Below are 15149 nucleotides of genomic sequence, written 5' to 3' on the forward strand. Positions count from 1 at the left end.
AACAGGCTAATTTCAGCACACACTAGGTGAAATTCCAGAATGCTGGAATGAGTGAAGTGGCCCTGCCATAAGAGCAGCTTACGTTGGCATAGCCCATTGCCAAGTATAAACCTTTGCAAGCAATACCAGCCTGCAAGTTATCAGGGGCAGGCACGGGCTTTTCAGGCAAAGGGCACAGGAAGTCAGAGGTCCTGAGGCTGCAGAGGATCCAGTGGATTTGAGAAGCAGCAGAGAACTGGAATGGAATGACCAAGACAGGAAAATAGAAGGAGGTGAGGTCAGAAAAGCAATGGAGCCCAGATCTGATAGTGCTTTGTGGGTCTGTGTCTTCGGAGTGTCCCGAAGCTGCTGGAGGACCTGAGGCTTTAACAGGGACTCCAGCCCGGTATGTTGAGAATAGAGCATAGGGGCCAAAGGTGGAAATTGGGAGACCAGTTAAGAGGCTATTGTGATGGTAATTACCCAATAGGAAGTAGCAAATTATAGAATTATAATTTTCCCTTTAATATCCACTTGGATTACAATCAACACCCTAATCCTTTGATTAGGAAAAGGGTGCAAAAAATAACAGAAGGGAGAAATGAGCTTATGTAGCTCAGAGACTGTATCAAGTTTCTTTAAATATCACAATCCAGTCACATCTAATTTATATTCAACCCATGAGCTACTAACTCTGTTTGAGATTATTATTTCTAAAATAAGAACGCTGTGCTTATTAGGATATTGACAACACTGTAAGACGAAAATGGTGGTTAATGAGTATCTTCTTCATTAAAGAAAAATAGTCTTGGGGTTAAATTAGACCTAGAAAAAAAGAAGAGGCTACTGTCTGAATCCAGGTGACAGCTGGTGGTGGCTTGGACCACTTGGCAGTAATGAGAAGTGGTCAAACTCTGCATATGTCTTGCAAGTGGAGCTGTTTTTGAATGGATCGGATGTGCAGTGTGGTGAAGAGACAAGAGCACCTCGATAGATGGAGTTTCCATTCGTTAAAATGGGGTGGATTATGGATGGAGGAGGTGAATGGTTGGATATCAGTAGCTTGGATTTGGATATGTAAAATTTGAGGTATCTGCAAGGCATCCAGGAGGAGATAGTGAGCAGGAGTTGAATACTCCAAAGCTGGAGTTCAAGGGAGAGCTTCTAGCTGGAGAGATGTCTGAGGGAGTCACTGGCTTCTTAATGTGTATTGATACCTTGAGACGAGGCAAAATCACCCAGAAGTGCATATGCAGAGAGAAGAGAAGATGTCCAAAGTCAGAGCCCCAGAGGACTCCAAAATGTACAGCTCTAGCAAATGAAGAGACAGCAAACAAGACTGGGAAGGAGCAACCAGCAGGGTAGGGGGAGAAGTAGATGAGAGTGATGTCCTGGTGGCTGAAAGAAGAAAGTTCCAGGAGGAGAAAGTGATCTCCTGTGTCCAGTGCTATAAATGAGACACGTGACGCCAGGACTATAGATTGACTATTGGATTTAGCAACATGGAAGTCCTGGTGACCTAGATAAAGAGTGATTTCTTATCAAGGGGTGAGGCTCTGATAGGAGTGGAACCCAGAAAGAAAAGAAAGAGAGAAATTGGCCTGGTCTGTTGGGGTGAGGCTCCGGCAGGAGTGGAACCCAGAAGGAGAAGAAAGAGAGAAATTGGTCACAGGGAGGAGAGCTAATTCTTCTAAGGAGTTTTTCTATAAAGAGGAGAGGTTCTCTGTGATGGAAGGTGAGGTCAAGGGAGGCATGTTCCTGTGCAGATGGGATGTTCCAGGGAGATCGTTGGAGCCATGTTATAGAGATGAGTATGGATGGAATCTCATGAGCACAAGAAGGGGTTGACCTTGGCTCAGAGCAGGGGCCGTACATCCGAGGCACAGGGGGAGAGGCAATGTCCTCAGGTACAGAGGCAAACAGAAGCTTGGTGAAACAGGAAGCGAACACTGCAGACCCCATCAAGATCATACAATGGCAACACCAGGTGTGGGACCCATTGGCTATTCTCTTTGAGGCAAGAGCCCTCCCATCATGACCCTGTTTCTACTTCTCTCCCCTTTTTCTTCTCTGTTGCTTATGGGCCATGCATGAGATTTTAGTTTGTTAGGGCTTTTCCTTTCCTTTTTTTTTTTTTTTTCTCTTTTTCTTTTTTTTTTTTCTTTTTCTTTTCTTCTCCTTTCCTTTTTTAATTCTTCCTCCTTCCACACAGAAACTTGCAGAAAAACATTATACAGAAGGCCATATTTGGACCACTGGAAATCTTAATCCCTAGAACTGCTAGTATTTTGAAAACTATAAAATATTTTGCAGAAGCTGTTTTTTAAATTTTTTATTGTTTTAATTTATTTTTAAGATTTTATTTATTCATGAGAGCCACAGAGAGAGGGAGAGACGCGGGCAGAGGGAGAGGTAGGCTCCTCACAGGGTCCATCCCGGACCCCGGGATCACGCCCTGAGCCAAAGGCAGATGCTCAACCACTGAGCCACCCAGGCATCCCAGAAGCTGTTTTTCTTGAAAGGGCCTTCATATCATCTCTTTTAATTCCAAAATGGAACAGAACTACCTAAGAAAGAAGAAGCCAGGTGTTTTAAGGGAGCAGATAAGAAATTAGGCATCAGCCACAGTTCTGCCACAGGCAAGCTGTGTGGCCTTGGAAAGTTACCTAACCACTCTGAGCAGTAGTTTCATCATCTGGAGAATGAGGACAGCACCAGCTTTGCGGACTGTTTTAATAATCACGTTCATTAATATTATGAAAGCACCTCCTGAAGGGTAGACATATATCATTAATGATAAAAGATCATCTTTTTTTTATTCTCTTAGTTTTGCAGGATTATCTTAATGCAAGACAAAATGATGTCATGGAAAACTTTATTCCTCATTGAAACTTTTTCTACTCATTTATAATATGAAGCTGCTAGATTAGATTTCATGGTTTGAAAATGTGCGTGGTATACACATACATGCAGTTTTGTCATCAGTTGCTGGCGCCAAATAACTTTAAAATACTTTCTCCTTTGGAGCCTAAGATATTTCTCTCCTTGTTTAAGATTTCCATGTGAATCCCCAAAGTGACTCTTAGGGCCTGCCTCTAAATGAATTTCTCACTCAAAGTCTTCCTGATTTTTTGCTTCTTTTTACAGCATAACCCCGAACTAAATGAAAACATCACTGGAAATTTCACTTACGTCATCGACAAGTTACTTCCAAACACCAACTACTGTGTATCTGTTTACTTTAAACCTAGAAATCTGGGAGCAGTACATAGATCTCCAGTAAAATGTATCCTCCTTCAGCCTGGACAAGAAACAGGTATAAGTTTTTAAAAATTCATGTGTTGCTTTTACTCTGCGAGAAAACTTAGTTAATGAAAATAATCTGAAAGTCATAGAGCACGAAAGGTATTTCTTCCACTGAAAGTGCATCACAGAGATGTGTTCTGTTGGTCAGTCTCTACTATGACATGGAGTCATTTTGAAGGCGCCATACCATCGAGACAGTCACGTATCTACCTTTAAAAAGTCAGATCCTCCTGAAGTAGAAACACTTCTATTTCAGGGAATCAAGATGAAATTCAGTTCTGAGTGCCCTTCACTTGGCCATTATTCAAGCCAAGTGCTGGAGGAGGCAGGGTTCCTGGAAGCAATTGCACGCAGAGGTATCAGAGGCTCAAATTATGGTCGTTGAGTGTGGCTCGTTGATGTGGCCTGGCTCGCAGGAAGGTTGGCGATAGCTCCAAATGGAAGGAAAACTCACCAGTGTGTGTGAGATAGTCCCTGACAACGACTGAAAAGTCCTCTGTTTCAAAAGCATCAGAACAATAAACAGTGTAGTCCGTGAACCTTCCCCCAATGGAGAAATCTGCAGTGAGAACAGTCAGGCTTAGGAATATTCACTGCTGATTATTGGCCTAGGAAGTAACTTGGTCTCTAATTGTTTCACCAAAAGTGAATATCTCCACGGAAGAAGCCTTTCTTAATTTCCCCATGAGAGTTTCTTTAACCTGCTGACTTACCACATTAGGGACAAAATAAGCCAAGAGAAGGAAGCAACCGTAAGTGGTATAGCTGATTTGTGGACTAAGTGAACCACACTCCACGGTGCCTGGTGCCTGGTGGACTAAGGTGCTGGGTCTGATTTTACTACTCTCTGTTTCTCAGCATTGAACGATGCACATTTATTTGAGATTTTTGAGATTTTATTTATTTATTCATGAGAAACACAGAGAGAGAGGCAGAGACACAGGCAGAGGGAGAAGCAGGCTCCATGCAGGGAGCCCGATGTGGGACTCAATCCCCAGACCTCAGGATGAGGCCCTGAGCCAAAGACAGATGCCCAGCCCCTGAGCCACCCTGGCGTCCCTGCACAGACCAGTCTTAAAGGAAATAAAGTATCTCCTTTAAAGTATCTTTAAAGGAAAAAGGCCTTAGCTTAAATCATTATTATAGTGTCAGTTAAATACGAGCAAACCTAAACTTGCATATAAATTCAGTATGCCTGTATCTCTTACAAAAATGTGAACCCCAAACACATTTACATATTTATGTCCTTGGACCAATTCTCCAGCTTCAGCTGGGTGTCCAACGATTCCATTCATTTCTGACACTCTCTGGAGTTAACGCAGGTCCCCACAGGTGAAGAGGCTAAGTCTCTCAGGACTGCTCCCCCTTTAAGGTACCAGCTCCAAGTCTGGCCACCCAGACTTCTGTCTGAGGTGGCTACAAATTCAGAGCTCCCCACAACCTCCCTTCTGATTTAGTAGTGCAGGAGCTTCTGTCCCCTGGAAGTCACGGGGCACCACCCTCCCAATACTTCCATGTGTTCACCAACCTAGAATCTCTCCAAGCCTGACTATCCACAGTTTCTATTAGGTTTCATTACATACACAGGATTGATTAAATCATCATCTGTTAGTGATAACATGCGATCTCCAACCCCTCCTCCCTTTTCCAAAAGTCAGTGGGTCCAGAAGTTCCCACTCTCTAATGACTAGGTTGGTTTTTCATGTGACCAGCCCCCATTCTGGAGCTATCCAGCACTGTCCTGGACTTACCTCATTAGCATAAACTCAGATATGGCCTCCCAAAGACACTCATATCACTCAGGAAATTGATACTCTGTGTCAAGTACCAGGAGCAAAGACCAGATATTTTATTATTATTATTATTATTATTATTATTATTATTATTATTATACTGTGATCTTATAAACAAAACCCCAAAACCAGTTGAATGGACAAATTATTTTTCTCCCCTACTCATAGAATACTCCTGTACTCCATTTGTGTGGGGGTGTACCCCACATGGAGCAATCCTCCCGCACCAGCTCAGAGTCCTACAATCTAACTCAATTCTGACGCCATCTACCTGGTGTTAGAGACTCCACTCACAAGACTGCCCCCACCAACACTTCAAATGCCAGTTGCAGGTCAAAGTTGTCACCTCGGTGTCAGATTGAAGATTCTCACGGCCCCCTCCGCGGGTCTGATAATTTGCTGGAGTGGCTCTCTGAACTCAGGAAAACCATTTATTTACCACATTCCTGGTTTATTATAAAATGATACAACTCAGAAACAGCCTAGGTGAAAGAGCTATAGAGGGCAAGGAGCCTCTATGCCCTCTTAGAGCACATCACCCTCCTAGCTTCCCATCCCAGAAGTTCTCAGAACCCGGGTTTAATGCAGACTTCATTACAAAGGCAAGACTGATTAAATCTTTTGCAGTTGCAATTAATTCACCCTCCAGTCCCTTTCTTGCCCCCAGAGGTCCAGGGTTGAAAGTTCCAACCCTCTAATCTCCGGTCAGTTCACCTGGCAACCAGCCTCCATCCTTAGGGGCTTTCCAAAAGTCATCTCTTTAATAGTAAACTCAAGTGTGGTTGAAGGGGCTTGGTTATGAACAACAAAAGACACTCCTTTACCTTCCTTGCTCTTATCACTTAGGAAATTCTTAGGGAACTTCAGAGCCCTATGCCAAGAATCGAGGATAAAGACCAAAAAAAAAAAAAAAAAAAAAATATATATATATATATATATATATATATATATATATATTTTATTATAAATCACGAGATCACCAATAAGAGACTCAAATTGGTAACATGACATGACAGACAGGGATTTGCTGAAACCCAGTCCCCATCTGGAAGACGAATATACGACTGACCTTCTTTGAGGTTGACATGTGATGATTAAGTTTCTCCCCTGACTTTTCTGTTTCACCCTCTAAGAAATGGTCACGCAGCCCCACGTTGTCATGTCATCTCATTGTCACTTGGTGTGAACACATCCTTTTGCATGTGAAATCAGCCTCCTTTCTTGTATCATTACCCAAGAAGACCACCTGGGACCAGTGTTAACTTCCTCAGACTCGGAGATGAACATTGCTATCTTAGGGGGTTACTTATCTGGTGGGGGGAGTTCAGTCCAGAGATCTAGAGAAATGTCTCCACTCTGTTCAAGTCCTAAATCAACTGGTTGGCTCTTTCAGGAAGCCTTCGAAGGAAAGCTGTGTTCAGCCATTTGACAAATACTTATTTGGAGATCTACTCTATGCTGGATTCTTTCATAGATGCTTGGGAGACGGCAGTGAACAAAACAAATAAAACCAAACATTCCAGACCTCGTGGAGCTTATGTTGCCGTAGAGAGATGGAAAAACAAAATTTAAAAAGCAACTTGCAGTCAGAAGGTTGAGATTTTCCAAAAGGAATTTCGACAAGAAACTTATGGGGGCCTCAGTAGGACAGAGCAGGTTCTGTGGAGCCCTGGTGTGGCGAAAGTCCAGCCTCAGAATGACCCAGTTATTTCTTTCATACGAACTCTTCTTTTCCGTGTCTTCCTGTCTCTAGGGCATCCTGTTAAATAACAGACCTTCAAGTAAATTTTAAAGATCTAATTAGCTCGATTGAATGATTCCTGAATGGGGTAGCATCCCATCTAGCAAGTAGAAATGAGCCCCAAAAAAACAAAAAAAAAAAAAAAGAAAGAAAGAAAGAAAGAAAAGAAAAGAAAAGAAATGAGCTCCAAAGGGCTGCAGAGAAGGAAAAGGTTTTTAAAGGCAGGACAAGGAAGTCAAACAGAAAAAAGGACTTTGGAGTGAGGTCACCTCTCTTTGGGGGACAAAAGGGTCTTATTCTAGTAGGTGGATTACCTCATGGTGCTGAGCGGGAAATTCCAGAATGAGCAGTAAAGATCACAGTCCTGGGGAGGGTTGAAAATGCAATCAGTTATGAAGCCCCAGTAGTGGCTGCATGGGCCAGGCATAAGTGACTTCATTTTGGGCCTAGGGTTTTCTTTTTCTTTTTCTTTTTCTTTTTTTTTTTTTTTTTTTTTTTTTAACAGTACTAACAGATGGCTATGGAGCATTTGAGATGTGGCCAGTATGACCAAGAAGCTGAGTTTGATAGGGTTTTGTTTCATTTTTTTTTTTTTTTCAGTTTTGGTCATATAAATTTAAGTAACCACGTGTGGCTTATGGCTACTGTGTTGGGGAGTGCAGTCATAGAACATTGTTAGACTAGAAGACATTTTACTTTGAAAAATTAAATCTGCCACTTTTACCCTTGGAAAAATATGTATACTCGGATTCCTTTCCATTCTATTGTATTGAATGATAGTTTTTCTAACATTGGCTCCTTTGTGTGTGTGTGTGTGTGTGTGTGTGTGTGTGTGTGGTGTGTGTGTGTTTTAAGATTTTATTTATTTATTCACGAGAAACACAGAGAGAGAGAGAGGCAGAGACACAGGCAGAGGGAGAAGCAGGCTCCACACAGGGAGCCAGATGTGGGACCCGATCCCAGGACTCCAGGATCACACCCTTTGATACCTCATTCCACCATCAGCCCAATGGTGATCTGTGATCATTTATTGAATTTATTTCGAAATAAAGTCATTTCATTTTTCATCAACAGAGTCATCAGAATCTGCCAAAATAGGAGGAATAATTACTATGTTTGTAATAGCGGCTGTCATCGTAATCACCATAATAATACTGAAACGTGTTGGTTATATATGCTTAAGAAATCATTTCCCCAAAGTTTTGGTATGTAGTCTTTTTTTTAAGTTCTATCTTCATCTTTTATTTTAATTTAAGGGTTTTTATTACACTTTCAAATATTTTCACAGCAGGAAAATATCCCATTTTCTAAAAACACCAAGCTGTTTTATCACTGAGTGATCCCCAAATATATATATGTACCTAGACTTCCGTTTTCTATCTGTTTATACTTTGCCCACATAATATTCTTAATGATCACATAGTATTCCATTGTCATTAGTGTATTTATTATCTTTCCCTTAACCATTTTCCAACTGTAGGGCATTTGAAATGATTTCCTTTCTTTTCTTTTCTTCTTTGGCCTTTATGAATATTGTAACGTGTTTAATTTTTTTATAAAGTTTGGGCTACTTCAGTGGAACATGTACACAAAGTGGATTTATCTTATAAAAAGATAAAGGATTAATTTACAATGCCAGTGGTGACCAGTAAGTACACACATTTCTCCATAGCTCTGCTGATGTTGACTAATCATTTTTACGACTTTGGTTCATATAATGTGTGTATAAAGGTCACCCACAGTTGCTCTCATTCGTGTTACTTTAATTACTAGTGAAACCAGCCATTCTGTGTGCCTTCATTTTTCACTCTGTCCTTCCCAAAGTACACGCTTTCTGCTCGGGACCCTCAACCACTCAGACAAAGCTTGGTATTGATCTTACATATTTCCAAAACCTCCTCGTGTCCTTTGACACGTTGGCCCATTATTTATCATTTTCTCTGTCCGATTCCTGTCTCTCTATATTCGTTTTATAATTTTTCATCCAGAAAGATCTCATTTTTCTACGTTTGAACTCATTTCGCCTTTTTCTTCACACGTTTTAACAACCACATATTTCAGTCCTCTACAGTCGATAAAATTGTACTCTTCTTTTTCTCATCCTTATTTGTTTGGTTTGGGTTGGGGGAGGGATTGTTTTTTGGAGGGGGATGCTTTGGGAAATTTTAATTACAACTGGTATTTGAACCCAGCCGGCATCTGGCTGTGCTGTACTGCATTTTATCCACACTGTAATCCTTGCAATTCAAGAAGGAACTTTTTTTTTAAAGATTTTTTTTATTTATTTGAGAGAGAGCACGGATGTGAACACATAGTGGGGAGTGGCAGAGGGAGAGAAAGAATCTCAGGCTGATTCCCTGCTGAGCAGGGCGCCCAACTCAGGGCTCAGTCCCAGGACTCCGGGATTACAAACTGAGCTGAAACCAAGAGTCAGACACTTAACTGAAAGAGCCACCGAGGCACCCAAAGAATGGATATTTTTTATCCTTGGTATAAAATATCCTTTGGAGTCTTTTATGTCAGCAGCCAGTTGCAGCGTTATCTCAACCTAAATCCACCTCATCCTGTCTGCTGTGTATTTATTCCTTTGGCCTTGAGGTTCTAAGCGAATCCTACTCCAATTCATATTTCTCATTGCAGCCTTGAGATAGACCTGTAGCACCACACCCGTTTCCTCCTAGATAAATTCTCTGCCTGAATTACCTAACTGGTTACTAATCCTCCCCCCAGATCTCCCTGAGTTTCTCCCCTTCCTAAGATTCATCCAAATTATATGCTAATTATATATATCCCTGTTATTTATTGTGTTGACCCAAGTACTGAGAGGAGGTATTGGTAACTTCTGTCTTTCCAGTATTCCTTCATTAAAAATTGTTGCTCTGTGTCTAAGTAAAAACTCTAGGAATGACAAAACAAACACTTAATGCCTAGTGTATTTGTTTAATCAAGAATACATGTTGCAAGATTTTTAATGGCATCTTTTTTATTCTTTTTTCTTTGGTTCTTTTTTTGTTTTGTTTTTTCGCATTTAACAAATATTTATTGAGTATCTACCATGTGTCCACATGTTCTAGGTGCTAGGGATACAGAAGTGAACAAAACAAACAGAAAATGCTGCCCTTGTAGATTTTAAAGTCTGCGGAGTAAGGGCAGAGACAATGACAGTTTATAGATGATACAACTGGTGAAGTAAAAAATTCACATGAATCTAGAGATAAATTATTAGGATTAATAAGTTTGACAAATTTGATACGTACAAAATAATATCAGTATGAAAATATATAAACATGGACCTGCTTTTCAACATCCAAGACATATACATATCGTAGCGTAAAGCTCTGTGAATTTTCACAAACTCAATGCACACATGTAACTCATGCCTAAATCAAAGAGAACATAATCAGCCTGCCCAGAAGTCTCTCTCCTGACACCTTCTAGTAAGTACCCCCCACCAAGGATAACCATTATCCTGATCACTAACAGCATAAATTTTGAACTTTTTGAATTTATAGTTAAGTGGAATCACAGAGTTTTTTTAAAAATACCGTTATAGGGGCACCTGGGTGGCTCATTCAGTGAAGTGTCTGCCTTTGGTTCAGGTCATGATCTCAGGGTCCTGGGATGGAGTCCTCATTGAGGCTCCCTGCTCAGCGGGGAGTCTGCTTCTCCCTCCACCCCTCCCCCCGCTCATGCTCACTCCCTCTCTCTCACACACACTCTCAAATGGATACATAAAATCTTTTAAAAAATTGTTTTGATAAATAAAAATAAAGATACCATTGCAATAGTAATAAAATTACTCTTAAAACATTTCAGAAATCAATCTAATAGAAGATATTACAGATCCTTTGTAAAGAAAATTATAAAACCTTATCAAAAGACTTTAGCAAAGATTTGGTCAAGTAGAGAACCCAGAATCAGACCCACACATATGGAAACATGACTAATGATGAGTAGATATTGCCATGGGGAAAGGATTGGCTGGTCAATAAATATATCTATATGAGAGAATATGAAATTGGGTCTCTCCCTCACACCATACACAAATATCGGTTCCAAGTATATTAAAGACTAATGTGAAAGACAAAACTGTTAGAGTTTGAGAAAGCACCATAGGACATTCTGTGTGACCTTGGGTAAGGAAGATTCCCTCAGACATAAAAAAAAAAAAAAAGCAGGAACCATAAAGGAAGAACATCAGTACATTTTTTTTATATTACATTAAAATTAAAACTTTCTTTTCATCAAATGCCATTGAGGTTGTAGAATAATAACCCACAAGCTAGGGGGAAATATATGTAACAAATAATGATAAAACAAATAATCAACAAACCATTAGCATCCAGATTATACAAAGAGCTCCTACAAATCAATAAGAAAAAAAATGAACAACCCAATCGAAAAATTCACCCCAAGGCTGTGTTGGGTAGGATAGAGGAAGAGCAGGTTTGTCAAACTGAGCAACCCAGATAGGCATAGGAGAATAGAGAAGACAATGCGGATGACGATTCCAGGTTGATCACCTCCTCCCCATTAGCTTTATGGTCATGAACCTAGAGCAGAATCCACCAACACGGCAAGACTCAGCCTGCCTTGTATTCTCCATAGCTCACCCCGCTCAACTGTATCCTGGCAGTGCTTTGTTCTAAGAGCTGTGATAGAGCGAGCTCTAGTCTTGCCATTCTCACCCCTGACTCTAGGGATCTCCTGCCTCCTTAAGACCCTCTCTCCAGTCCAGGGGGCTGTGATCCCGATGGAATCGGCTCCCTTAGAGTCTCTCCTCACCCACAGTTCCTTGGCATCCTTTAAGAATGTCTTGACAGCCCAGAATCTAACTGGATGGGTACTCTGACATGCAAGAAGCAGCAAGGGGAGCACAGTAGGCAGGAGTAGAAGCCAGAACCTCGTCTCTGCTGCAGGCAGCCCACCTAGCTTGAAATCCAGCCTCCCCCACTCACTATTCATGAACCTTGGGTAAATTGCTTCACCTCTGTCTCATTTTCTCATCTGTAAAATGGGGATAAGAATCGTGAGCCTACTTCGTGGCATGGCTGTGAGGGCAAAATGCATTATAATGAGTAAGCAGTAGGACCAGTGCCCAGCAAATAGTAAATACTACATAACCGTTAGCTCCTATTACTGATTCTGCTGGCATCATCACCGACCGCCATCCTCATCTCTGTGCAGTTACTGTCATTGAGCTATGTTATGTCAAAAAGTAAAAAACACTTACAATTGATATTCTCTCTCTCTCTCTCTCTCTTCTTTTTTTTTTTTTTAAGAATTTTTATAACTTCTCAACCTGGGTATTCCCTGAGATGCCACCATTAGAAACAGTGGCTTTCGTGGAGGTGATTCACGTTAACAGGAAGAAGAAAGTGTGGGATTATAATTATGACGACGAGAGTGACAGCAATGATGATACAGCAACCCCTCAGACAAACGCAGGTGGCTATACCATGCATGGACTGGTGGGCAGGCTTCTGGGTCCAGCCTCTGCCTCCTCGGCCACCCCGGAGGACTGCATGGAGCCGGACGCTGAGGAACCTGACCCGTCGGAGCCTGACACTGACATTGACACTGAGCCCCTGGTGCCATCTGGGCCCAGCCCAGGGCAGTCAGAAGGCACAAGTGGGGCCTATGAGTGCAGAGGGAAGCAGCTCCAGGACCCCATTACCGAGGAGGACAGCTGGTCCACTGGAGGGTCTGGGGACAAAATTACCTTCAATGTAAACCTAAGTTCTGTTTTCATGAGGGTCCTCGATGATGACTTGGAGGTCCCTCCAGGGCTACCAAGTTTTCCAGAAGAGACATACAACCTACAGGAGTCCCACAGACTGGAAACGAGTTCGCTGGCGGCCAACGGGGAAGGGACACAGCCCCTCTTCCCCACCCCCTCTGCAGAGTGCCAGTGGCCTGAAGATGTTCTTTCTGATGAAAGTGACAGTTCTGAATCAGATGTTGACATCGGAGATGGCTATATAATGAGGTGAACCCCCAAATATTTCCATGGACTGACAGATACCTCCAGAGTTTCCCTCCATGCACTGTCACTTGCTCCTTTGTGGTTTGCAAGTGTTCCCGCAGGGATGGTGTTGGAGACCAAGGTGGGCGCTCAGGGTTCCTGGTGATGTCGTCTATGCAAAGTTCATGCAAATTACCAGCCTGGGAGGAGAGTCTGGAATTCTAGGACTATTCAGCGCAAGTCCCATTGTTTACATGTCCCAAGTGATGCACTTTGAAGGGGAAATGCCCTGTCCAGTCCCTTTACTCTCCTGCCTTTATGTTTCTGCATCCTATCTCCCAGAGTAAGGAGCAGGCTTCCCTGGGGTTTGCAGGGGTGGTCCAGGGCCCTACAAGATTTCTGGGAAATCATGAAATTGGCCAGGGTGGGAGTGGGGAGAGAAAAGGTAGACGCTCAGCGTGGTTGATAGAGGGAGCAATCAGCAGTGTTGAGTCCAGCAGGCTCAAGGAAGGAGCCAGAAGGCAGGCCAGAAAAGAGAAGGAAGGGAAGGTAGCCAGAGAGAAAGGAAGGGGACCTACAAAGAAACAAAAGCACAGGTTCCAATTTGGAAATAGGGAAGGTCCTGCCCAGTCTTGGGCTCCTCCCAGATGTCACATTCTGTCACCTACACTCAGAGAATTGCACCCCTGGCCATTTGTCCAGATGGCCTCAACTGGAGTCTGGAAGAACTCCAGTCTGGAGGAAGACAAACTCACACACAGAAATAACTCTAGCATCTGGCAGGTGACTAATAGGAGACATTTGCATGAGGGAGAGGGGTAGAGACTCAGAGCCAAACTGTAAGATTAAAAAAAAAAAAAAAAAAAAGAGTGAGAGAACAAATGCAAAATTGTTTCAAGGTCTTCAGAAGAAATTAGGCATAAAATTCCGGGAGATCCTATTTAACAATTTAAGAAGCGCTGTGTGCACTGATTCCACATGTCCTGTGTGTGACCACAGTTCCTGTGGATGGTGGGGAGGGGGAAGGGAAGTCCCAGAACATCATGGAGCAAACCAGATAAGAACTGGGACTCAGGTCTGACTCAGCTGCTATTTCCCTGTGGGACCCTGGGTACTTTGCTTTGCCTCTCTGAGCCTGTTTCTTCATTTAGGAAGTAAGGGGATTGGACTAGGTCATCTCCAAGATCCTGTGGTGCTAGGAGAAATATTCAAACTACACAGGGTTGAAGACTCCGGTGAAGGTGCTGCAACCCTGAGAGACCCCTCACAAGGTGAATCAACTGTGTGGGACCTCCTGTCTCGCTCCCTTCGCCCCAAGAGCCAACTTCTCAGCCCTTTCTTCTAGATCCATCCCAAAGGGGAAAAACAATTATGAGTCCTAGTTCAAGGACTTTGAAGAGACTACTATTTCTACAACTGTTCTCAGTAGGAAAGGGACTTTGTCGTGTAGAGTCCATTTCTCTGCCCTCTAAGTCATCTATCATATTTTGAAAGAGTTCCAGAGTGGTCCTTTGGAATACCCTTTATATGGCTGCTTTTCTGTGTGTGTTTCCATTTTGTATCCTGGTCTTCAGTGGGTGAAGGATAATAAATACTTTTTAATACATACTGGGTAACAGTGTTCAGAGTAGTTTCTCATGAGAGTGTAAATAAAATAGGCAAGCCGCTTTGTGGTCCTGCTGGCATCTCTAGGGTTAAACAAAGGTCCCAGTGTGTGCCAAGTGGAACCAAGGGAACGCTCCTCTCCCCTGCTGCGTTCCTGGTGGAGCATTCTAAGGTCAGACAGCAAGTAGGGCACTGCATCACTCTGTACTTACCCAGCTCTGGGTTTTCCAACCTCACCCCTGCCAAAGCTTTGAAAGGGGAAATTAAATCTTTCTCAAGCATTCCTGACAGAGAAACGAGTTTTTGCCCAACAAATGACTGGTTTTGTGGCGTTTATCCCTGGGTGGGAAGGGGTCACGAGGACCCTTTTCAACTGTCTCTGCTCACGAGCGTGCTTTAAAATCAACCTATTTGCAGGGACAGGGGATCATAGTGGAAAAAAAAAAAAAAAAACTTGGGCAGTACTGAATGGGTGTCAAGAAAAACCAGCACCACCGTAACCCCGGAGAGAAGCTCTGGGTGGGCGTCCCAGTGTGTTTATTTAATTTGGAAAAGCATGCCTTTAATGTTGGGGGGCGGCGTCCCCCAGATCCGGGGCACACTGTATGTGCAGTTTCGCAACCGTTTTCCTACCGGTGTTTTCCACCCACGAGATGTGGGGAAGCCAGGTCCCCTCCCTCCGCGTCTCCCCTCCTCCAGCTCCCGAGCCCCGCCCCCGCTCCAGCAGCCCCAGCCCGGCGCTAGGGCTCCGGCCCGGGGG

At 42.9% G+C, this 15149-nt stretch overlaps 1 protein-coding gene across 5 annotated transcripts in view; it reads left to right on the forward strand.

The window, feature by feature from the left end:
* The window catches only part of IFNAR2 (interferon alpha and beta receptor subunit 2), a 31496-nt gene extending 17096 nt beyond the window's left edge, over nt 1-14400 (forward strand). For 4 of the 5 annotated variants that reach the window (XM_072806798.1, XM_072806800.1, XM_072806796.1 and 1 more), the window contains exons 7-9: nt 3127-3295; nt 7894-8024; nt 12102-14400. In XM_072806798.1, coding sequence (XP_072662899.1) covers nt 3127-3295; nt 7894-8024; nt 12102-12812 — 1011 coding nt within the window. In that variant the 3' untranslated portion in view covers nt 12813-14400. The remainder of the gene's footprint in view (nt 1-3126; nt 3296-7893; nt 8025-12101) is intronic. The other variant, XM_072806801.1, reaches the window with a different exon arrangement.
* The last annotated feature ends 749 nt before the right edge of the window (nt 14401-15149 follow it).

Source organism: Canis lupus, chromosome 30, assembly GCF_048164855.1.
Source record: "Canis lupus baileyi chromosome 30, mCanLup2.hap1, whole genome shotgun sequence".
Lineage (NCBI taxonomy): Eukaryota > Metazoa > Chordata > Mammalia > Carnivora > Canidae > Canis > Canis lupus.